We start from the raw sequence: 24,116 nt of genomic DNA, 5'->3' as shown, positions 1-24,116 counted from the left end.
TAGACAGCCACTGAATTCTTGGAATATGGTTGATTTGGGTGTGTGATTTTTTTTTTTTTGCCCCTTTTCAAATAAAGTTTAAAAATTAAAAAAAAAAAGTAATTAATGGCAAAAGTGGGGTGGGTGAGGGAGAGAGGGCTGGGGGTGTGGCTCAATGGGAGAGCACTTGCTTAGCATCCATAAGGCCCTAGGTTCAATCTCCAGAAGAAAACAACATCTAAAGTCTCTATGTACCTAAGCAGGCCGTGGTAATACACACCCCGAAATGCTAGCACTCAGGAGGCGGAGTCAGAACAGTCATGAGTTGGAGGCGGGTCTGGGCTCACGAAGAAAAAGCAAAAGCATGTTTTCCCATCACTGCCATGCCGGGTGCCCACTTTACAATGTACAATATAATAAACCTGGGGTAAGGAGGGAAAGAGAAAAAAGAGGACAGAAAAATGAGAGGGGTTGGGGGACAAAGGAGTAGAGGAAGAGGCACTTGCCCATTTCCTGGGCAAAAGGCAAGAAAGAGGTCCTGGTGGTTGATTAGACAAAATCAAAGTCATTTATTACTAAAGTTTGGTTTTTTTTTTCTTTGCTCCAAAGCAAGAGAATTGCTGTAATGGCGGAGTGTTCTTGCTTTTGCATTTTGTGGTTGTTGCTGTTGTTGTTGTAGCTAGAAACAGGTCTCATTCATGGAAAACTATGGTCCTTCAAGGAGTAGCTGCTTCTGATCCTGGATGAGGATGAAGTTCAGGCTGATGTTCCCAGGCAGGGCAGCCCTCGCTGGGCTCTGAGTCGCTGAGAGATTTTGTAGAGCTCCATTGTGGCCCTGGCATCTTCTACAGAGCAGTGGCCCCGCCAGTTGTTCTGCAGACACAGGGAGAGCGGGGGGCTGAGGGGGCTGCCTCCTCAGTTCTGGGGCTGCAGAGTGACCCTGGGATCCCTGGCTCGGGTTCAGGAGGGGTGTCAGCGGATGGCTAGAGCTGACAGGGCAGGAAGGGCAGCAGCCAGAGGAAGCAAGCAACTCCCGTGAGCAGTGGGCGAGTGAGGCAGCTCAGGGTGGGAAGGGCAGCAGCAAGTGGAGACCAGCAATCCTGATCATTCTACACAGAACGTAAGACCGAGGTGTCAGTGCTTGTCCAGCTGCATCCTCCTTCCCCCAAGAGACTGCCAGTACCTGGGAAACACGGCCAGAGTGAGGCGCTAAAGCAGAAGCTCTTTGAAGAGGAGGCGGAGCATGGGGTAGACCCTCCCCCTACACTCCAAGAGCTACATCTGATCGTCCCCAATTTTAGAAGTGGTGAAACAGGCTCAAACGCTGCAAAGGTTATGGAGTGAGGGCTTTTGTCCATGAGCCAGGCCCACGCCTGCAGCATCTTTTACCCCCCTGTGCTTTCCAGGCCTGGCTGAGGTCTTGCCTGCTCCTGGCCGCAGGGGCCGCAGCAGGCTGTTCAGGCCTGTTTCCCTGATGTCTGTTGACTGAGGTGGCCTGCCTTTCCTCCCAAGGGCTCTTTTCAGGGACACCTGCGGGGAGACAGGCTGCAGCATCCCATCCCCTGTTGCTAATAAGCAGGTGGCTGTGGTGTCTGGCTTCAAAGACTTGCCCTGTCACCACTCTCACTTGCCAAGCAAGGAAACTAAGGACAGGTTTCTGAAGTCTACTGCTTTGCTATCTGTGGAAGCTACAGGTGGACTGGAGCATCATCCCGTGTGTGTGTGTGTGTGTGTGTGTGTGTGTGTGTGTGTGTGTGTGTGTGTGTGTGTGTGTGTGTGTGTGTGTTGGGGAAGGGGAGTGTCAGTGAGAAGTGGGTAGTTCTGGCCTTGATCACAGTTTTAGTTCTCCTCCTAGGGCCTCAGGCGAGTCACCAACCTCCCTGTGGGGCTCATGCCCTTGAGGGGAGGGATCAGCACCTGACTGTGCAAGCCTGGGTCAGCTCTGGTTCAGGTGATCAGCAGGGTGATTCCCCTCATGTAGGAGCTGGAGGGCAGGTTCTGAGGACAGTGAGGTGGGAGCTGGTGAGGGGAGTGAACCAGATAATTAATGCAGATGAGGAACAGAGCCTAAGACCCGGCTCAAGATTTCCCATGACAAGGCCTGAGCTGAGAGCTACAGAGGGTATGGAGGGACAGGTGTGGACAGGTATGTGGATATCCCTGTAAGGCTCCTGATTCACCAGATCACAGCATCCAGGCCCCCGGGTTACGAGAGAAGCCAGGACCATTCTCCTGGGTCAGGAGACTGACAGGCCAGTCAGGTTCAGGCCCACTCCTGCTTCTTTCACAATTTCCACACATGTGGGGTGGGGCTCCATGCCACTAGCCGCTTACCCAGCCAAGTTATCTCCAAACTCCAGGCCTCATGTACCCTTTCCAGCCCTCTCCTTCCTCTCTAGACCTCTGTAATTTCAGTCCTGCAAACAGTGCTGGGATTTACTCTTTTATTCCGCAGACCATTGTTTTCCCCATCCTTAGGATACTCTCTCCCACCCCCCATATTTTAAGGTTAGCCTCTGTGGCTGAGGGTGACCAGAAACTTCTGATCTTCCTGTTCTACCTCTCAAGTGCTAGAATTCAGGCACGTGCAGTGCTTGGTTTCTGCGGTGCTGGGGATTGAACATGGGGCTCTGTGCATGCTAGAAAAGCAATCTGCCAACTGAGTGTTATCCCCCACTGTCCCCTACCTTCTACTGGGCAAAGCCTGTCCCTGGGGGCCTCCCATTCAACCAAGAGCTCCTCCTAGACAGGGGCATGGCATGCTAACCTGCACACCTGACACAGAGTAGGTGCTCAATGAAAGCTACTGAAGCTGGTCATTCATATACCTGCAATGCCAGCATTCAGAAGGCTGAAGGGGGAGAAGGATTATGAGTATCAGGCTGCATAGCCAGAGCCTACTATAAGAGAATGAAGGCTGGCCAGGGGTGTAGTTCACGGTAGGGCATTCGCTCTGCACGCTATGTTCTAAGCCCTGGGTCTGATTCCCCGGTGCTGGAAAAACAAAACAAAACAAAACAAAACAAAAACCCCAAAACAGCTGAGCAGAGCCAACAGACCTTTATTCCCAGCCCTCAGGAGGCAGAGGCAGGCAGGTCTCTATGAGTTCGAGGCCAGCCTGATCTACAGAGACAGTTCAAAGACAGCCAGGGCGACACAGAGAAACCTTGTCTTGAAAACCAAACAAAAGAAATTGTTGACTAGGAGGGCCTCTGTGTAGTATTTGGCTGTTAGGGTTTGTCCCCCACTGTGATGGTTTGTATGCGTTTGGCCCAGGGAGAGGCACGATTAGAAGGTGTGACTGTGTTGGAGTAGGTGTGTCACTGTGAGTCCTAGCTTCCTGGAAGCCAGTATTCTGCTAGCAGCCTTCAGATGAAGATGTAGAACTCCCAGCTCCTCCTGCACCATGTCTGCCTGGATGCTACCATGTTCCCACCTTGATGGTAATGGACTGAACTCTGAACCTGTAAGTCAGCCCCAATTAAATGTTGTCCTTGTAAGAGTTGCCTTGGTCATGGTGTCTGCTCACAGCAGTAAAACCCTAACTAAGACACCCACCCACAGCTCTTCCTATAGGGGTGAGGGTGAATCCAATGTCACAAACCGAGGAGGTAGCACCTAGCAACAGCACTGACTGATCTAGGACTGGACCCCCCCCCCCAGCTGTCAGGTCCCACTATGGCCACGGGAGGTGCAGGCTTTCCACCACTTTCCTGTGGGGAGGGCGGCTGTCATGGCATAAGCCTTGTGGATTTAAACCAAGAAGCCTGAGCCAGGGGCTTTCCCCTCTCCCTCACTGTGGGTACTCATGGGATTCAGAGACTTTCTGAATTCTTCCTGGACTCTGGTCTCCTGAAGCCAAAGACGCATCACACATACAAGCATCCAGTCTCTCGGGAGGAGAGGAAAGAGTCGTCCACACAAGGGCTCCTTGAGTGTTGGCGTGGAGTCCCAGGGGATGGATGAGGCCTAGAATCAGCACGCTGCAGAGGCTTCTCACCCGGAGCCTGCTTAGGCCAGGTGGGACTGACCTGCCCTTGGGAGGAGTGGGAGCACGGGGAGGAGGGAGAGGAAGATCCTCACTTTTAGAATCAGGGAAGGAGAGGGAGGACTAAGGGAGAAAGCAGGAGGACTCCTTGCTTGGAGGAGGAGAGGAGGAAGAGGAAGGGCAGGTTACTCCTTACCTGAGTGGGAGGAGGGAGGGAGAGAGAGAGGAGGGAGAAGAGAGAGAAGGGTCACAGGGGCCGGGAAGCTCCTCACCTGGATGCTCTTGTGCAGCAGGCGCTTGCACAGCAGCCTCAGGGACACACGGCTGTAGCAGTGCAGCTTGGCCTCGTGCCACAGCAGCATGTCTGTGGACGTGTCGTAGATGGTGTATTTTCTCATGTCCTCCTTCAGGGCACTGAAGTCATGCTTCAGGTCATGGCCCACCACCAGCTTGCCTTTCAGAAGCTGCAGGATCTGTCCAGGAAGACAGGTTGTCTCACACACTGTCCACCCTGGGTTCTCCAGGCCTGGGGATTCCCCCTTCCCCATAGTAGCCACTCCTGGGGTTGCTAATTGACCTTGGGCAAATCATCCTTCGTCACGGGTGGGAAGCAGGGCCCGAAGCCCTTCTCAAAGCAGTCTTAGTCTGTGAGGATTCCTACCCTGGGCTGCTCCCGTGGCTCATGGGATGGGCCTTTGTGAACAAACAGCACGCAGACTGCATCCTTTAATCTCCTTGGCAACTCGGCTGTGGCGGGGCACATCATGACCTCCTGAACGCTATCCCGACCCCTCTGAGGAGAATCCGTGACTACATCCCTAGATCGGGGATGGGGTTGGGGCGGGGCAAAGGTGCATGTGGAACTTACATTGTTAGCCAGATGATGGTATTTTAGAAAGGGGACACTTCTGCTGGGATTGTAGCTCAGCTGGGACATTCTAAGATCCAGTCCCTGACACTGGACAGAGAGGATGGGACAGCTCCAGAACAGGTCCCCCTGATCACAGGGCCCTTACTCTTGAAGGCTAGGGGTTCTTTATGAAGAGAATTTGTGTGCTGTTGGTCATTTTGAATATGGAGGAAGGACTAAGGCCAAGGTGTCCCAGCACCTCCGGAAGCTGGGAATGAGCCTGAGGAGCCAGTCTTGCAGATTCCTTAGCTTTAGTCCCATTAGGCCTTGAAGAACACTAAGATAATAAATCCACCTCGTCTTAACACATGAAGTCGGCGGGTCGATTCAGAGGCTACAAAAACTAGCTCCGTTAGGAAGGAGGCCCGACTTAGCAGGACCTTACAGAGAACAATGGAGATCCTCAGGAGTGAATGATTGTGCCCAAAGTGCCTCTGACCATTGTAGATATTTGCAAAGACCGTAGTAGTCCTCTTTAAAGATTGATAACTAAGACTGGAGTGTGGGTCAACTGGCAGAATGCTTGCCTAGCATTCAAGGACCTAGGTTCTATCCCATATAAACCGGGTACCATGGCACATGTCTGGAAGCCCAGGATTTGGGGCAGATGGAGGCAGAAGGATCAAAGCCAGCCTGAGCTACATGGGACCCTATCTTAACAGTAGGCAAACAGAAGATGGGGAATGGAACTCCCATGGCTGAGAAAACCCTGAAGGAAAGTCATGCACGGAGAAAAGCCTAGAAAAATCCCGTAGGGCGGGCAAATATTACACCTAATTCCTGCCCACTGGCCCTGACACACTGCCCCTCTACCTGTCCCTGCCAACCGCAGATGCATCAGTGTGACAAATGCTACTCATGTTCGGGCTATTTGGGGGTGTTTTGCTAAGCACCATCAGGGTACTGGGATTTCCACAGCGGGTGGGGGTTAGTGGCAGAGGCTGGTTGCTTGTTACGCAGCTGATGAGCCAGCCTGATCCAGGCATCTGGCAGCCCAGGAGGAGGATGGACAGCCCTTAGCATGGCTCAGCTCCGTGTCCTACATGTCTGGAAGACATACTCACAAGGCTGAAGGGTAAGAACCTTGGGCTTCAGTGACCCAGAGCACGTAGTCTGGGAACACAGTCTCCTTCAGCCAAGGAGCCTCTGGCTGCTGCGTCAGAACTAACTCAGCCTCAGAACATCTCCCAGGCTCACCAGAGCAGCGTAGCATGGAAGAGAGGGGACCCAATGTCCCCATCGTAAGACCGGAAAGCTGGACCAGATAGACGCTCCAAAGGGGAAACTAGCTAGCTGAGGGCTGTGACAGGGAGACCCGGAGTTCTCCCCTCAAAATTGTGAGGAATGTCTCACGGGAGAGTCGCAGACCACAGACCTCAGGAAGGAGCTGAGGAGGAAGGAGGGGGTGTCTGCAACCTCTGCTGACTTGACTCATGGCCCTTCACTCACCTCTAGCCTGGCTTCAGCAAATGGCGTGGCCCTCGCCATGTGCTGAGGCGTGATCCCGCTGACTTGGGTTCTGTAGTCCGTGATCTCTCCCTCAGGCTGGATGTACTTGTCATAGAGGACTGCGCTGTGGACGTTCACAATGCTGCAGCGGGCGAGGCCACTCACCCTTTGAGGCCCGAGCCCCACCATCTCACAGTCCATGGCTACCACCTCTGGGCTGTCTGCCATGCTCCTCAGACCCTCAGGAAGTCCTGGAGGATGGGGAGGTGGGGGGGGGTGGGGGAGAACCAGGGTGTCAGTCAAGAACCAACAACCCTCCAGGCATCCTGCACCACCCTGCCAAACTACACCCTGAGCCCTGCCCATTATCTCCAGTGCCACCTGGCAACAGGCAAAGCTGGCCTCTTGCCAGCCTTCAGCTTCTCTGTGCTATAGGTCCCAGAGTTTGCTGATCCTGTCTGGCTGTCCCACTAAGAAGCCCCCTTCCATTGCCTCCCAGTTTGGACGCCGATGTGGTACCTGCTCTCACCTGTCCCAGTGCCCTGGGTTCTCTTCTGCCTCTGTTTCTACTTCTCAGCTACTTTAGTCACTTTGGGAAGTGACTCATCAAGCGGAGCCGTTTTAGTTTCAGTTTCTGGTTCATTATCAAGGGAAGTTGGGGAGTGGGGGCAGGCCTAGTAGGCTGGGCTGTTCCATCTCCTCAAGGCTGACAGGTAAGGGGGCTGGCAGGTTGAGTCAGGGCTGTCTGCATCAGGCTGTCCCTCCTCTGGCTCTGCCCTCCTCCCTTTCAGATGACGTGGACAGAGTGGATTGCAACATCTTTCTTTGCTTTTTCACCCTCCACCCAGAGAATAAACATCTCCGGAATTGGAGCCTGGGAAATGTCCCACAACTTCTGGGACCTGCTGCCAGTGTGCTACGCTGTGAGGTTTTCTGTGGGCAGAGCATGCTGTCCTTGAGGCACCGGTACTGGGAAGGGCAGGAGGGGGTTTGGGTAGGAGGGGGTCTAGTCGTTGGTGGCTTCTACCAGTTTAGTGCCTCGCTGGACCGAGACTCCACCTGGGAGAGTTTGACAAACAGCACCAGACTTTGAGAGGGCCTCAAGCCAGGCTGTTCTTCCTACAGGGTTGTAGTCTCCTAGCCTGGAACTTAGAATCCTTAGAGTGGTGCCTATTATTAGGTCCAAAAGGAAAAATCCCAAGACCCCACCCCCCCACCCCATCCAGAAAAGGGCAAGCCCACTGACTTTGTCCAAAATGACAGTCTGGGCTCAGCTCAAGCTAGACTATAGGATTTCTGGGGTACAGATTAAAGTTCTCAAGCAGTATTCCTCAGAAACGTGTCAGGTTTCTGCTTGTCAGAATAGTTCTGTGGTTACATTTGACAGCCCATGCTGGCCTCCAGACTCCCTCAGTACCTATTCACATGCACCTGTTCTGCACTAGCCTCCGGAACCTTCTTCCCTCCGTGACTCCTCCACTATGCTAGCTCCCAGGCTCTCTCCATTTTCTTTAAGACCAGCAATACCCCCACCCCACCGGGCTTCTCTTGCTATTCTCTTCTCTAGCTCCTCCCTCCTATTTGCTCCCGTGAGATGGCCCTGTTCACTGGCAGTCTGCTTCTTTCCCTCTCTGCTCTGGACTCTTCTAGATGCCCCTGGCCTTTCTCCTATAGCTACACTAAACTCCCCTGAACATGGAGCCGCCTGTTGCTTACACCTACCATGCAGGGAACGTTCAGTATTCTACTAAACAAACTGAGCTACGCATGGATCAGAAACAGACTCAGCTCTCTAAGAGGAGCGCTCTTAGAACATGTCAGGATGAGAGTTCCAGGGAATGTATGTAGATCTGCTTTCCGCTTTGCCCCTCGGGGAGGCAAAACACAGAGGCGCTAGGCTACGTTCCTTTCCGCTGGGGCGCTGGGCTTGTGGGACACACAGCTCAGGGGGGTAGGAAATGAAACCTAAGATAGGGGTCCCAGCCCATTTTTTTTCTGGTCAGAAACTGGTTCTCAAACTCCCGGGAATGGGAACTGCAAGAGTTGAAGGGGTGGGAGGCGGGGGCGGGGCACAATGAGCCTGGAGCCAGAATGGCTTAGCTTCAGACCTTCGCCTGCAGGAGACTTCAGCGAGGCTCTGTAGGACAAAGGCTTGCCCCCTGGGAAGCCTCGATGAAGGAAACTGTCGTTGCTTGTCCAAACTGTTTATTCATGGAGGACGTTAGGGATGCCTCATCTGCCTTCGTGTGGAAGGACCTCAGCTGTTGTCCCTTACGTGACTGATTGTCACAGTCCTCTCAATGGAGTGTCATGTTCAGTCGGGAGTAGATTTAAACGCCTACGGGTCTCGATTATGAGAATTGCTGGGTTTCCTGAATCTGCTTGACCTTACCACGTTTTCTGTCTGGTGGCATGGTCCACTGCCCCACATAGATAGTCTATGTATTTGCTCAGATCTATATAGACTAACAGCCCTCAAAACCATGAGACATTAACAAAGACTTGTGGCTTGGATAAGAACTTCCCAGATGTCTGACTTTAAGACTTCAAAAGTTAAATGTTTGGGTTGAGGGTGTAGTTCAGCATGGTAGAGTGATTGCTTAACATGCAAGAAGTCCCACGCTTGATGTCTAGCACTGCATTAACAAGATGTGGTGGTTTAGCATATAATCCTGATACCAGCTGATGACACCAGCTGATGGGGATAGGAAGATCAAGAGTTTAAAGTCATCCTTAGTCATACAGCAAGTCCAAAGCTAATCTGGACTACTCTGAGACCATGTCTTTTTTTTTTTTTTCAGCAATTTCTAGGCAGTTTTCATCTGTCCCACTGTCCCTTCCTTCCAGTCTCTGTGGCACCCTCTCTGAACTATGGCTTCTTCTCGTTTAAACCTGAGCTCTGGCTTTGTTCTGGGGCTTTATTGGGTGCCTCTTCCCAGGCCTAAAGGTCTCAAAAGCCTCCTTCAGACCATTGTTAACCATTTCCTCAGTGCCAGGACCAGTGACTAGACTTTAGTGGTTCTCAACCTTCCTAATGCTACAACTATTTAATACAGTTCCTCATCTTGTGGTGACCCCCAACCATAAAATTATTTCTGTTGCTACTTCATAATTTTGCTACTGCTATGGATTGTAATGTAAATATCTGATATGCAGGATATCTGATATATGACCTCTGTGAAAGGGTCATTTGACTCCCCGAAGGGGTTACGACCCACAGGCTGAGGACCACTAGAGGAACCAGTTAGGCTCCCACTCTAGGTGGAGTCCTGCAGCAGCACTGTGAAGGTGCCTTCTCATATGTTCATGTCTCAGGGTTTGGCATTTGCGGCCCTGTTTCAAGAATTGCTTTTCTGGGAGTAATAAAAAAATGTTTACCTTCTCCTTACAAAGTCCAACAAGCGAAAGAACAATTCTACCAGATTACAACTTGGGGGGCAAAGAATTCATTTGGGCTTACTTATAGAGCGTGGGTGAGAGGCTACTTACAGAAGCCTGGAAAGACATTAAAACAAACACACTGGTAAGTCTTTGTCCAGTGTGGGTGGTGGCATCCCTGTAGCCGCTTAGCGGGAGCACCAATCTTCCCTTGTTTATAGACTTTATCACTGCCTAAGCCCCCCAGATCCCATGCTGTTAGGACAGAATTGCATGCAAATGGTTGAGGGAGCAGCTGAAATCTCAGCTGAGGGCCCAGAGACCCTCCCAGCTACTCCCCCTGGGAGGGGCTATCAGTAGTTCATAACTGTAAACAGGCACAGCTGATCCATAAAGATAGAGGCGATTGTTTGAAGAACAGGCTTCTACACCTGCCTGACATTCTGGAAAGCGCACTCTCATCTGCCTGGCAGCTCCCCCTCCAGGCCGCTCTGTGTATGTGCACCTCCTGTCTTCTTAATTAAATGATTATCTAATTGTTAAGGCAGTCTCCAGCCCTCTCCTTTTCTATACAAGCAGTTATACTGTGTATTCCGTTTGCTCTCGTGTGGTTCCCCAGAGCTGGGCCTCAGCTCCCAGAACCCCGTCTGAATTATGCTGAACTTCTGTCCAAGTGTACAGTGTGTTCTGTTGGACCCAGGTACTGGTGATTAACAGCCCTCATGGAGAAAGCCCTGACTCCAGCTAGCAGGCTCCTTTCCAGCTTCACCTGACAGCATCAAACACGCAAGCCAAGTCCACAGGCCTTGATCAGGCAACAGCAGGAGTCACTCAGGGCAAGCTTGTCAGCCTTCCAAGGACACATCCCATCAGCAGCTCACCCATCATGCCTGTAGCTGGCAGGAGGCAGCTTTTCAGATGGCTTTTTCTAATTCCCACTGGGCGTGATCACACACTGGGAGGACAGTCCATGCTATTGCTCTGGTGTGACTTGATCTAGGGCCTCAGTTCAAGGTGGCTGAATCATGCAGTGGGGCCTGGTGGGAGGAATGTGGGGGTAAATGGCACACATACCACCTTTGCGAGTGTCTCTTGGAGTTCTAGGCCTTTGTGAACTGTTGTTAGCACTGTGCAAGTGCTTACAGTGGTCTCACTGTCCAAGACTCCCCCACTTACTGCCTTGCCATGTGGTCCTTTCCACGAGTGCTTCTGCTACTACATCATCCACTAGAGCGACCCCCAGCAGAGCCCTGCGGACCAGCACCATGTTCTCCAATCGCCGTGGCTGTGATTTATGTAAGTCTTAATCAAACACCAGCCTCGGATGTTTTGTTATAGAGTACAGAAGAGTCTGAAGATAATTAACTGCATCAGAGGCCCTTCTCCCTTAGAGGCAGTGTGCCCGGCAAGCTCAGCTATCTCAAACGGAGGCCAAGGCAGGAGGCTCACCACAAACTTCAAGTCAACCTAGGTCAAATGATATGACCCTTCCTCAAAGTAAAACTGAGATTCCTGTGAACTGTGGACGGCATGGTGACCACTGCACCAATCAACACTGCGGACCACAGTTCTCCAGCATCCTTCTACTTTGTCTTTGGTGATTCTCACTGTGTTAGGGAGTTTCCTTATGTTTCTTCCTTTGGGGAATTCTGTATGAGCTTTGTCAGAGGATGTGAATGTGTACAATGGCAGTCTCTAAACAAAAGCTTTCTTTAGAAAACCTCTGTGCCCCAGTGGAACCATATAGCACGATAACTCTGTCTACTACAAAGAATCGCCATTGTGCCCTTGTTTGCACTAAGAAAGATGATTCCAGGAACTCTCCGGCACTTGCAGCCTGAGAACACACAATCCAAAGAAACAATGGGGCCTAGCCCAGAGTCTGAGGCCTTGGCAACGAAGGGCAAGAGTTCAGTTAATAAGTACACAAGAGTTCCCACAGTTGGTTCTCTGGGTATGTGACTTACAGGATGAATGGGAGGATTGGGAATGCCCCATGAGGAGCGCTTTCTGTTAATAAGTTAGACTGGCTTGCTCCCCCTCTGCCATATACAGGAGCATACACTGAAGAACATAGGTGGTATGGCAGGCATAGTGAAAGAGGAGTAAGGGGGTTGGGGATTTAGCTCAGTGGTAGAGCGCTTGCCTAGGAAGCGCAAGGCCCTCGGTTCGGTCCCCAGCTCCGAAAAAAAGAACCAAAAAAAAAAAAAAAAAAAGAAAGAGGAATAAGATATCAGGACTCTCCCTTTGGGGAGCACATGAGACCAGGCCCACATTGTAAGGCTGAGGCACACAGGAATGCAGGAATCGTGCTTACTAAGCTACCTAGCACAAACACTGCACCATGCCCCTTGAGGAATTAAAACTGCTCTCATGGGTTTGTTTCTCAGGACCACAAAGGCTGAGTTCACGCAGGAGGAAATGTAAAGGCACCTGGTGTGGTTGCTGAACCTTAGAAAACAATAGGGACTCCGATGCTTGCTAAACTTACTGCTTTTGTGTCAAAGAAAAATACTGTAATAAAGTTGACTACTGCTTTCATTCTGGATGTTGAAAAATAGGGCTAAAATGGGTTAAAAACAAATGTAAAAAAATCATAACCTCTCAGAATCATTAAGTCCACTTTCTACATTACCTGTCATTAAGTTACTATGCAAATGTAGTAGGTGAAGCCTTTTACTCAATAAACAGCTGCTAGCTGTCCTGCTTTACCCTCAGATCCTGTCAGTCTCCCTCTCCAGATGACACCATATCTCCCTGGCCCAGCAATTCCTCTCCTGGGAATCTACCTAAATGACTTGAAAGCAGGATCAGAGGTATCTGCATACCACATTATAGCTACTTTAGTCACAATAGCCGAGAGGAAGTGACCTGAGGGAGTGTTGTGCAGGCATGTGACTAACATTACACACACACACACACACACACACACACACGACTGTTACCCATAAAGGGCAGTTGTAGAGGTATGGCAATGCATGCTCACACTGCAGACTGAGTGGGCTAAACAGGAAAATCGCCATGAGCTCCCTAAGGAGTTGCAAGCAGCTAGATTCTATCATGAGATTCTGTTTCAACAGCACACAAAAATCCCCCAAACAATTTCTGATATGAAAGCATAGCTTTGGGGAGAGACCAAATCAAACAGTGTGCCGTGTAACAGCCAACTCCAACTGAAGTCAGAAATTGTTGTGGAACTAACGTGTACCATCTCGAAAGGTGTCAAGACCAGCATCTAGCAAAGCTCAGAGCCCTAGGTAGTCCCTGCCCTCAAAACCCTTCAGCCTAGCTTGAGCACCCAGAAAGGACCAGTTCAGCCACTTTTCCAGTTGCACTTATTCCTTTACTCCTCTGGAAGCACAAACAAGCTGATTTCTCACAGTACACTTCTCCCAGCTAGTAGTTCCACCACCCTTCAACCCACAATGGCTACTGCCCAGCACCAAGGCTGGCACAAGCTGCTGCTTTTTAAGGAAACAAGAGTTTACCCCTGGCGCCAGACCATAAGTGGTGGTGACGATTTTGCCAGCTCCCTTTTTCCCTGGCAGGGAGGAGCCAGCAATCAAACAATCTAAAACTTTCTGCAATCAGGACCTCAGTGGAGAGTGGGAAGTGTGGTCTCAGTAGTGTCCCTTCCTTCCTGACTCTGCCTGGATTACTGTTGTCACTTTCCCAGATGCAGTGTCAAGAGGCTGGTGTGGAGACAGAAGCTGGCAGCAAGACCTGCAGAGACCTCTGAACTCCCCTGCCCTGCTTTCAACTCCTTGCCCTGGCCCCACCTCATCTGATGGAAAAGCCAAGTGAAAAAGTCCTGCCTGAGCCATAGCTGCTTGGAAATCAGGCCTGAATACAGCCCATGCACTGAATCACTAGGATACACTCAACATGCTTACACACCCATGAGGTAGATGCCACCACTCCCCGCTTTACAAAGGGAAAACAGGCTCGATTAGGCTTGCCTAATGTATCCATGCTAAGTGGCAGGAATGACGAGACTCTGACAGAGGATGGTGTGACCTGAGTCCTTGCCTACTACTGCCCTAAAGTCATCCCAGACCAGTGGTTCTAAACCTTCCTAATGCTGCAACTCTTTAAGACAGTTCCTCATGCCGTGGAGAGCCCCCAAAATAAAATCATTTTTGTTGCTACTTCATAACTGTAATTTTGCTAGTTACGGATCATAATGTAAATACCTGTGTCTTCTGATGGTCTTAGGTGACCCCTGTGAAAAGGTTTTTCAACCCCACAAAGGAGTCCTGACCATCAGGTTTTGAGAAACATTGCCTTAGAACCCTGATCCTGGTTACCAGGAGGTTACTTCAGTTACCTCCCACCCTGTGTGACTAGGGAGGAGCACTCCTGGCTCCCTGCCCTTCCTCTCCCTCCTGTCTATCCTGGGCCTCCCTTGTGTCTCCCCTGGTGCTCTGGGCCAGGTCCTCAGGCCAGTACTGGTCGTCCATGTACTGCTCCACATCAGTGCTGCTGTCAGGGCCCCTGTCCTCAGGATGGGCCTTGGCGGTGCTGGCCACTTGCTGTTCCCACTGCACCTCCACCAGCTGGTACAGCTCCATGGCTGTCATGGCATCCTCCACAGATGAGTGTCCATGGTGACCTACCTGTGGACAGGAGCACAAACATCACTACATGGTGAAATGGACCTGACCATTGACGGTCAAGAGCACTTATCTCTGAATGAAGCCTGCTATGATTTTGATACAAAGTATACCCCAAAGGCCTGTGTGATATGGGCCTGTTCCTCAGCTGGCAGTGCTATTTTGAAAGGTGGGACTTGGCCTAAGGAAACACATTGCCAGAAAAGGTCCTTGGGAATAGTCTGTCTCTGTTCTTTTGTCTGCTTCCCTTTCACTATGGGATGGGCATATAGCTCCATATGCTTCTACCTCCATGATGTTCTGCCTAAGCACATGGACCCTATAAAACCATCAACTACAACAACCCTTCCTTTATGTTGGGCTGGAGAGAACGAACTATAGTTAAGAGCAATGGCTGCTCTTCCCCAGGGCCCAGGCTCAATTCCCAGAACCTACAAGGCAGCTCACCAATTGTCTATAACTCCAGTCCCAGAGTTCTGATGCCCTCTTCTGGTCCCTAAGAACGTGTCATGCATGTATGCACGAATGTATATGCAGGCCAAACACCTACACACATTACAAAAAAATCCTGGAATGGAGTGGTGGTGGCACAAGCCTTCGATCCCAAAACTCAGGAGGCAGAGGCTGGCAGACTTCTGAAGTAGAGCCCAGTCTGAGTTCCAGGACTGCCAGGGCTACACAGAGAAACCCTGTCTTGAAAAACAAAACAGGGGATTGGGGATTTAGCTCAGTGGTAGAGCGCTTGCCTAGCAAGCGCAAGGCCCTGGGTTCGGTCCCCAGCTCCGAAAAAAAGGAAAAAAAGAAAAACAAAACAAAACAACAACAACAACATAAATAAATAAATAATAAATAAATAAATAAATAAAATTCCTGTCCCAGAGGTTAGAAGACAGATACCAAAACAGCACAGAGCAAGAGTCACAGGCCCCTTGACCTGAGCCTCTAGAGGTAGTGAGTCAGAATACATCCTATAGGGACATAGGACCTGGGCAAGAGTTAGGTGGGCAAAGAGCTAAAGAAGCGATAGCCTAGAAGATCTTGACTCTCACTGGGGAGTCCCAGAATAAAATGGCTCCACACTGCACAAACAGCAGGCCACAGTCCTAGCCACACCTCAGCAGTTATGTAAGTCAGATGAGCCTCCCTCCCTCCCACCCTCTGAGAGATTCCGTACCACATACCTGGATCTTCTTGTGCAGCAGGTTCAGGGCCAGGTCCTTAAGAGAGACCCGAGCTCGGGTGAGGGAGCTGGGCTGGCTGAGCAGGTTTGGGACATAAGTCGTATCCCGGATCTGGCTCCCAGGGTGGACGTACTTCAGGGCCTGGAAGTCATTGTGCAGTGCATGCCCCACCACCACCTTGCCCTTCAGCAGCTTAAGGATCTGTGGGTGGAAAGGGAAGGCAGGAAGACCCCACTGTCAGGCAGGAACACACCTGAGCTCCCATACCATAAGTACATGGACTCCCCCATCCCCCAGAGGAAGGCAGCAGCGGGAAAGGGAGGGTAGTTTATGAGCCCAGGCTACCATGATGTCCCAAGTTTAAATACTTAGCAACTGCAAAAGGAATACTATCCACACCCCTACAGGGAACAACTGTGAGGGTCAATTTGTGTGTGTGTGTATGCATGTATGTATGTGTGCATGTATGCGTGCATGCACGTACTCGTACCAGGTCTTCGAGTTGAGAGATCCAAGCAGCTTTGCACTGGCACGGACACTTAGCTGTAAGACCTTCTCAGTTCCTCTGCCACTCAGGTCTCAGCTCATGAGCCTTCCCTGGAAGGCTTCCCAAGACCCTCATCTACCTAGAAGCCCCGGTCCCTCCTTCAAGTCATCCATACTTTCTAAGTATGGATTTAGCTTTTACACACTTCACACATTTAGCTCTTGGGACACTCTATTCTCCTTTCCTGCACTGTAAGCTCCATTTGACTTGACCAGTGGTGCTCAACCAAGGCACAGCATGCACAGATTTGCTTTTGTTTGTTGGGCTGGTTCTTTTGAGACAAGACTCCCTCTGTAATCCAGGGTAGAACTTAAATCAATCCTCCTACCTCAACGTCCCAACCAACTTATTTTCTGACCAATAAAGAACCATTGAATGAAACCAACAGAACCGTGTCTGGCGCTGGTTAAGAGTTAAGGAGAAGCCCTGCTGGTACTAAAGGAAACAGTTCCTTGCTCCTGTATGCACTGGTTCTCCCTTCCTTCCCTCTAAACCTGCTCTGCAGCTCTGGTTGGGCACATCCTGCTCCTCCCTTTCCTCACACTCAGGGAAAGAAGGCCTGCTAATGCCTGGCCTTCTGCAGCCTACCTGTACTAGCTAGAACCCAGCTTTTATAGTCTGAATAAGATGCATGTAGATTTTTGATGGGATCACCCCGGTCTCACACCGGACCTGCCATCAAGAGGGGAAGAAATCAAACCTACTCCATGAGGGAGCAGAAAGGAGATGAGCCTGCTCCAGGGGTCACTGCCCACAAACATGGATGGAGGAATCAGAACAGAAGGCTCACCACACACTTACCTTCCTATGCTTCCACTCATGATCGAATCTTCCCAAAGCAGTGCTTTGGGCACATGGTATGTGTCTTAATTAGGGTTCCCACTGCTATGGTAAAACACCATGACCATAAGTGAGAAAAGGGCTTAGTTCATCTTTCAGCTTCGTCACTGAGGGAATTCGGGAAAAGAACTCCAGCAGGGCAGGTAGGAACTGATGTGGAGGCCATGGTAGAGTGCTGCTTACTGGCTTGCTCAGCCTGCTTTCTTACAGCACCCAGAACCACAAGCCCAGAGGTAGCATTGCCCAGTGAACTGGGCTCTCCCACATCAAGAGTTTGCTAACAGGCCAGTCCAGAGGAGGCATTTTCTCAACTTTAGGTCCTGCTTCCTTTGGCTTATGTCTAGCCAGCACACTATGACAAAGATCATAAGATATAAGTATTTCTCAAACCTTCCTGATCCCAATAACCCAGAGACATTAAAAAGTAGTCCTGGGGCTGGAGAGATGGCTCAGGGGTTAAGAGCACTGACTGCTCTTCCAGAGGTCCTGAGTTCAATTCCCAGCATCCATCATCTGTACACATCATACAGCTCACAACCATCTGTAACGAGGTCTGATGCCCTTTTCCGGTGTGTCTGAAGACAGTGACAGTGTGCTCACATTAAAATAAATAAATAAATAAATCTTTTTTTTTTTTAAATGTAGTTCCAGGGGGTGGGGAGCGAAAAGAAAAAAAGTAGTTGTTCTAATGCTTGTTTTGAAGAAGTGAATTTGCCGATATAACCGTGATAGAGCAGAACTTCAGAATGTGGATTTTGCCTTTGTTTCTGCATAATTTTATACCTGAATAAACACTACACGAATGCAGCCAACTGCTGCCAGCTAAACAGATCCAGGAGCACACGGCACTGCACACCTCCACCACCTGCCAGCGATTGTTTTGTTTGCCAGAGCGCTGAGCCACACCAGCCTAATACAGTGTTAGACTCGGAAACTCTACCCCACTTCACACAGCCACAGCAGCGTCCTCCTGACCTTCCTTCCACAAGCCTTCTCAGGCCTTTCCTAATCATGGCTCTGATTACTGTCATTGCATTTCCTAACCACAGGCAAACCAGAGTGCCATTTTCCATTAGATCTCTCTGCTCCTGTGGTGACGTCAAGTCTTTTGAGAGTTGTGCCTGAACGCCATTACCTTTTAAAAGCCCCGTGTCATAGAGTTTCTCTCGCCAACACCAGGCATGGCTCTGTTGATATCACCCAACAGGTCATTGATTAACCCCGAGGGAGGCCTATTTATAGGGACGCTGGCTTAACAGTGATTGTCAGACAACCGTGGCGAGCCCTAGAGATCCAGGGGAACAGTGTCCGTGGAAGACCAGGACAAGGCTTCTAGTCCATCTATACAGCTTCTACTGTTTCCTACAGCCAAAGGCCTTTGCAGATTCCTAACACACAGGGGTATCCCAACTACTAGTCAGTTTTCCAAGCACTGAAGAACCATAACGAGATGGGACAGGGCCGCGGGCAAAGTTTATGGATTCTGAGCAGTCTCTAAGTTATCATGCCCTTACCTGTCATATAACCTTTCTACAAGCAGCCCCTGGCCTGGCAACCCTTCAGAGTGGTAGCACCTAGATTTATGCTAACCCATTCTCTGGAAAAGGAGCTGCATGTTTGGAGAAGTAAAGTGACTTCTCAATCTCAAGGCCCTTCACCCTAGTCCAAAGCGATCCCTCACACCAGGGCTTCTCTCCCCAAACTGTCATTCTGGCCAAATAAGGCCCAGGGTCCTTACCTCCTTCTGGGCCACCTGAAAGGGGATAGCCTTGTGCATGTGCTGACGGGTAATGCCGCTCCAGCGGGTTCGATAGTCCACAATGGGCATTTCAGGCCGGATGTACTTGTCATAGAGAACATCACCACTGTAACTCACCACGGAGCAGCGGGCTAGCTCACTCACTCGCCCTTGGGGGCCGGTACCCACCATCTCACAGTCAATGGCCACATACTTGCTGGGCCCAGAGCTTGGGGCTTCTCTGGGGACAGGCCTTTTGCTACACAGGCCTTTGCTGCCAGACCTGGCCTTGGTACGTTGTTTCCTGTTGCCTGAAGCCTCTGTGCCTGCTGGCGTCTGTGTTGGGGAGGGCAGAGGGCAGAGTCCTGGCCCTGGTACCATGCTCAACGACTCCTGCTCCTGAAGCAAGGCCTTGCGGGCCATGAACCGCTGGTGCTGCCGGCTTCTCCTTTTGTGTCTCCTCCGAGCCACATCCTTGGTCTTCAGGCTAGTGAGGGAAGACTCAGGGACTTCCCTGGGCACCATGCCAGCCAGCTCACAGGCAGCGGTAAGAAAGCTCTGGAGGCTGTCTGCCCACGAGGCAGTGTGCTGAAGAGAGAGCACAAAGGAAGAGGGGCTGGGAGGAGGATGCCAGGACGCCCTGCCTCTCATCTTCAAGCACCTGCCTGAAAACTCAGACGCCTTCACCAAGAACTGCACTCAAACACTGCACATGCCATCCATGCCTCCTGAGAATCCCCTCAACAAGAGCTGCATGGAATATCCCACCCCCACCGACCCCACAAAGTATCATCACCCTCGCTGTACAGAAAAGAAACGGTGTAGACAGGAACCCAGAGTCCATGCTCTGAACCTCAAGCTCACTCAGTGGTGTGAGAAGTATGGCTACAGGGCAGCAAAGATTACAGAAACAAGAGTCCAGCTGAACACCCCACACCGAAAACCCCCAAATCTGCCGAACAAAGTTTAACCTGGGTCTTTATAAACTCTTGTGCCCAAGTCTGTCTACTTCTCCCTCCCTTACAAACACACACACACACACACCCTTCTGCCTTTTCCTCAGCAAAGCTTACTCTTTCCTACGCCAGACGCCAGCTACCCTTGGGCCAGAGCACCTCCACGTGGACTCACTGCTGTTCCCAAACCACACCCCTCCAACGCCTTCAGACACAGTTCTGTATCACGGAATGCTGTTCTGAAACCCCTGGATCTCCCCAACGTTACAAAGAGGTTCCCTGGGGTCCCAACTGTGCCAGGTGCTGGACAGTTACAAAGATGGATCCCGGGCCGGGAAGCTTGGTTGGACCAGACACAGAAATGCGGCAGACAGTGCGCTGAGAGCCGGCTAGCCATACAAGGAGGAAAAGAAGGCAAAGAGCTGCAGATGATCCCAGAAGTCACTTCCGAGTAAATGGGGAGCAGTAACCCTACAGGGAAGAGGGAGTGGGCAATGGAAACACCAGGGACAAAGGCCTGACTAGTCTCATGCTGGGGCAGAGGGGCCAGCAGCAACTTGAAGTCACCAGTTATAACTGTCTGGTGGGTTACCACCTCACCTTCTGCCATTGACTTGAGCGGTCCTTCCACAAGCCACCCTTACCCATACTGGTGTCTTCAGCCTAGTGTCTGCTGGTGAAGTGAGGGAGGCCCAAGGCACCAAGGTGGGCCAGTAAAATGTGGACCAAGCAGCACTGATCCAGGCTATTAACTGTCTATGAGGAGAATAAAGAAGGTCATCCTGCATACTGCAGTACATTGGATTTTGCCCTCCTCAGACAACAGGCAGCTTTCCTCAGAGTCCCCTCAAGTCAGCAAGCTGCAGAGCCCCCACTGTGTTTGCTGTCCCTCTCTCATGGCTTCAGAAGCCCAAGCTGGGCCTCCCAGTGGCAGGCCTGGAGGGTACTACAGAGCTCGAAGTCCTCCAAACCACGGATCAACAGGAAGGGAACTTGAGAACCTGGGCAGTCACCGGGAAGAGACCTTGAGTTAAGGAGAGCCGGGAAGCCCAGGGTGGGAAGAGTATTCAGAAAAGAGAAACCTGACAAGCACAGACCTAAGAGCCAGGGAGAGTAGGCAAAGAACTTGGTGCAGCCTGTAAACACCTAGGGAGCAGGGGGTGTACTGAGTCACTGGAGGACTCCAGGGGACATCGTGGTTACCTCATCAGAGGATGAGGTCAGACTAGGAGCCCAAGATGTGACATTTGCATATGCTTGGCCCAGGAAGTGGCACTACCAGGAGGTGTGGCCTCATTGGAGGAAGTGTGTCACTGTGGGCGTGGGCCTTAAGACTTTCATCCTAGCTGCCTGGAAGACAGCCTTCTGTCTGCCTTCAGATGAAGGTGTAGAGTTCTCAGCAACTCCAGTCGCACACCTGCCTGGATGCTGCCATGTTCCCATGTTGATGATAATGGACTAAACCTCTGAACCTGTAAGCCAGCCCCAATTAATTAAATGTTGTCCTGATAAGAGCTGCCTTGGTCGTGGTGTCTGCTCACAGCAGTAGAACCCTAAGACACAGGGTGGAGTAGCAGTAGCAGCGGGGAGGAAAGAACAGTCTGTGTTTGCTGATGCCAGCATGTGCACTAGGAGTAATGGTCCACTTAGCCAGGGGGAGGCTCAGTGACCCATGCTGACACAACTGCTCTCGGCTTGCTCATCTGCTCTCTGAATAGTACCCTGTCTTTTAAGAGGTTGTCAGCAACTTCCTCATTTCCACAAACCACATCTCAGAACTGACAAAAATTCAGAAACTCAATTTGCCTTAGTCCAGCAAAGGGAGAAAACCTGGCCTAGAAGACCTGTGCTAGCCCTGCTGATCACGGACTTCCGGTTGGGGGCAGGAGGATGGACTCTCCTACCCCCTGCTGGCAAGGTTTGAAAGAAGCTAAAATTAGGTTCCCCGGAGTAGAGGTCTCCGTATTTTTGCATTTGTTTGAAAAGATAAAGGCAGTCATTTCCTATAGTCCCTGAACCTGTGGACGTGCCAGAACTAACAATTATCACGGGAACGCACTTCCACAGCCCAAAGCCCTGAATGACACTCACTCAGTTTAGCTGGAGAGAAGTATTCAGAGGACACAGCTCTTTTAGCAAAGCCACGTACAGATATTCCACATCATAACTCTCTCTGGCCAGTATGGAAGGCACTTGGCCTTCATGTGAAGGTCCCTGACCCAAGAGGACTCCAGATGAGAAGGTTCCCAAAAAACTGCAAGGCCAGAATCGTCACTGGCATAAGGGTCCCACCTGCCATGCTGGTAGACCCGACCTCCGTCAGTGGGCCCGTCTAGACACTGTTCTGGCACGAAATAACCTGATGACATCAGAAAGTCACTGTCCCTTAACCATCAACCGCCCTAGGTAGAAGGCAAAGTTTTGGGACAGGACCCGAGACCCCACCCTCAAGTCACGATTGTGAAGACCCCAGTTTGAGAAAGGCTGGCGCAATAAGGTCCCCAATGCTACCCAAAAGCTTACCTGACCAGTTTTTTGTTTGTTTGTTTGTTTTTTAAGTATGAGGGCAGGCCGCAATCCTCACAGCTGAGGCGTGCAGTGGACGCTCAATGTCCACGCGGTCCCCTGATGCCCACCGGCTCCAAGTTGGGAAAGACCGCGTGAGGCCGCGTTCCGGCCTGGCTGCACACCACCCGGTCCCGAGAGCCACGTGAGGCTGGCGACAGGAACCCGCAGCCCGGGGCTCCCTGTGGCGGTCCCCTAGCTCACCTGAAGACCGGGCCGCACTTTGCGGCTTTCACGTGGAAGCCTTGACGGCAGCAGTAGTTGCTTGCCCGGACATGCCCGGCTTCGGCTGCCTGTCTATTGGTTCGCTGGGCCGTAGGGCCCGCCTAAGGCCTCCTCGGATTGGCTGATCCTGCTCCTCCTGGAGTAGGCGTGCCAGTCAGAAGGGGTGGGGCTACCGTAGGAGGAGCGCGTGGTCTGCGCCGGGAGAGGGCAATGTTTAGGAGGTTAGTAAAAAACTGAATGGAACGTCTGGTTTCTGACCTGACGCCTAGTGAACGTCAAACTTCAAAGACTTAAAGTCACAAGGTGCACACCCAAATCTGCCTAGGGTGAACTGCAGCCTCTCCAGTCTCGGAGTTCTGAGAACCGGGTGAAATAATACAGTATTCTTTAAACTTGAAAAAAAAAATCAGGTTTGCTTTTTCTGCATTGCTTTTTCAATATTTATTTAATTTGTGTTTTTTTATTTTTTGTTTTGTTTTTCGAGACATGATCTCCTGTAGCCCAGGCTGTCTCATTTTCCTTCTTTTTTCCAGTATCAAGTTCGTATTTTCTGTATAGTTGTGAATGAACTTCTGATCCTCTTGCCTCTGACATCCTAAATACTGGTATTACAGCATTTTGCCACCACACCCATATTAAGTATTCCTTTGCATATTTTATTCATATACTCATTTCCCTATGAAAAGTTTTTAAAAGGGGGATGGGAGAGTTGCCTCGGAAGTAAAAAGGTGCTTGCTCGGTAAACCCGATGACCTGAATTTGATCCCTGGACCTTCTTAGAAAGCTGATTAAAGTGCACACCTTTAATCCCAGCACTCAGGAGGCAGAGGCAGGTGGATCTCTGAGTTCCAGACCAGCCTGGTCTACAGAGCAAGTTCCAAGACAGCCAAAGCTACGCAGAGAAGAAAGGAAGGGAGAGGAAGAGGGGGAGGGGAAGAGACAGAGTACTCCTACAGTGCTACAGTGAGATGGTAATGGAGACAGAAAAATTAACCGAAGCTCTCTGGCTAGCTAGGGTAGGCAGAAACGAGATACCCCAAACAACAAGAAACTCCCTGAAGTTGTCCTCTAACATGCACGGGCATGCATACTCACCCACCCACACCCACCCCAGTCCCTACACCTACACACACACACACACACACACACACACACACACACTCACTCACACACAAAATAGGTTTTTTTTTAAATAAATTTAAAAAGGAAAAGCTAGAGGAGCTCATAGACCCCAGAATCAAATCTACTACTGTTTTGCTAAACTGACAGTATCAAACTGCCCTTAAAATTTGTATAATCGGGCTAAGATCAAAAACTCAGGTGACAGCAGATGCTGGCGAGGATGTGGAGAAAGAGGAACACTCCTCCATTGTTGGTGGGATTGCAGACTGGTAAAACCATTCTGGAAATCAGTCTGGAGGTTCCTCAGAAAATTGGACATTGAACTGCCTGAGGATCCAGCTATACCTCTCTTGGGCATATACCCAAAAGATGCCTCAACATATAAAAGAGACACGTGCTCCACTATGTTCATCGCAGCCTTATTTATAATAGCCAGAAAATGGAAAGAACCCAGATGCCCTTCAACAGAGGAATGGATACAGAAAATGTGGTACATCTACACAATGGAATATTACTCAGCTATCAAAAACAACGAGTTTATGAAATTCGTAGGCAAATGGTTGGAACTGGAAAATATCATCCTGAGTGAGCTAACCCAATCACAGAAAGACATACATGGTATGCA

The 24,116-nt window shown here is 50.7% G+C and overlaps 2 protein-coding genes across 7 annotated transcripts; both read right to left on the bottom strand.

The window, feature by feature from the left end:
* Positions 1 to 524: 524 nt before the first annotated feature.
* Positions 525 to 12,199, bottom strand: Isg20 (interferon stimulated exonuclease gene 20). 5 transcript variants are annotated; one of them, XM_039105635.2, is made up of 4 exons: positions 6,846 to 12,199; positions 6,327 to 6,577; positions 4,240 to 4,440; positions 525 to 1,088 (listed from the first exon to the last, which is right to left on the bottom strand). In XM_039105635.2, the coding sequence occupies exons 2-4, from the start codon at positions 6,552 to 6,554 to the stop codon at positions 963 to 965; spliced, it is 555 nt and encodes a 184-aa protein (XP_038961563.1). In that variant the 5' UTR covers positions 6,555 to 6,577; positions 6,846 to 12,199; the 3' UTR covers positions 525 to 962. The 5 variants fall into 5 exon arrangements, with proteins under 5 accessions (XP_038961563.1, XP_063140729.1, NP_001008510.1 ...); XM_063284659.1 differs by having other exon boundaries at positions 525 to 852; NM_001008510.1 differs by having other exon boundaries at positions 525 to 852; positions 6,856 to 6,869.
* Positions 12,200 to 13,025: 826 nt separating this feature from the next.
* Positions 13,026 to 22,429, bottom strand: Aen (apoptosis enhancing nuclease). Of its 2 annotated transcripts, none has more exons than XM_006229399.5 (4): positions 22,349 to 22,429; positions 18,624 to 19,211; positions 15,499 to 15,699; positions 13,026 to 14,320 (listed from the first exon to the last, which is right to left on the bottom strand). In XM_006229399.5, the coding sequence occupies exons 2-4, from the start codon at positions 19,146 to 19,148 to the stop codon at positions 14,048 to 14,050; spliced, it is 999 nt and encodes a 332-aa protein (XP_006229461.1). In that variant the 5' UTR covers positions 19,149 to 19,211; positions 22,349 to 22,429; the 3' UTR covers positions 13,026 to 14,047. The 2 variants fall into 2 exon arrangements, with proteins under 2 accessions (XP_006229461.1, NP_001101957.1); NM_001108487.2 differs by having other exon boundaries at positions 22,103 to 22,395.
* Between the last annotated feature and the right edge of the window lie 1,687 nt (positions 22,430 to 24,116).

This window comes from Rattus norvegicus, chromosome 1, assembly GCF_036323735.1.
Source record: "Rattus norvegicus strain BN/NHsdMcwi chromosome 1, GRCr8, whole genome shotgun sequence".
Taxonomy (NCBI): Eukaryota; Metazoa; Chordata; class Mammalia; order Rodentia; family Muridae; genus Rattus; species Rattus norvegicus.
Note: the sequence above shows the minus strand (reverse complement) of the source record. Positions and strands in the feature narration are given on the sequence as shown.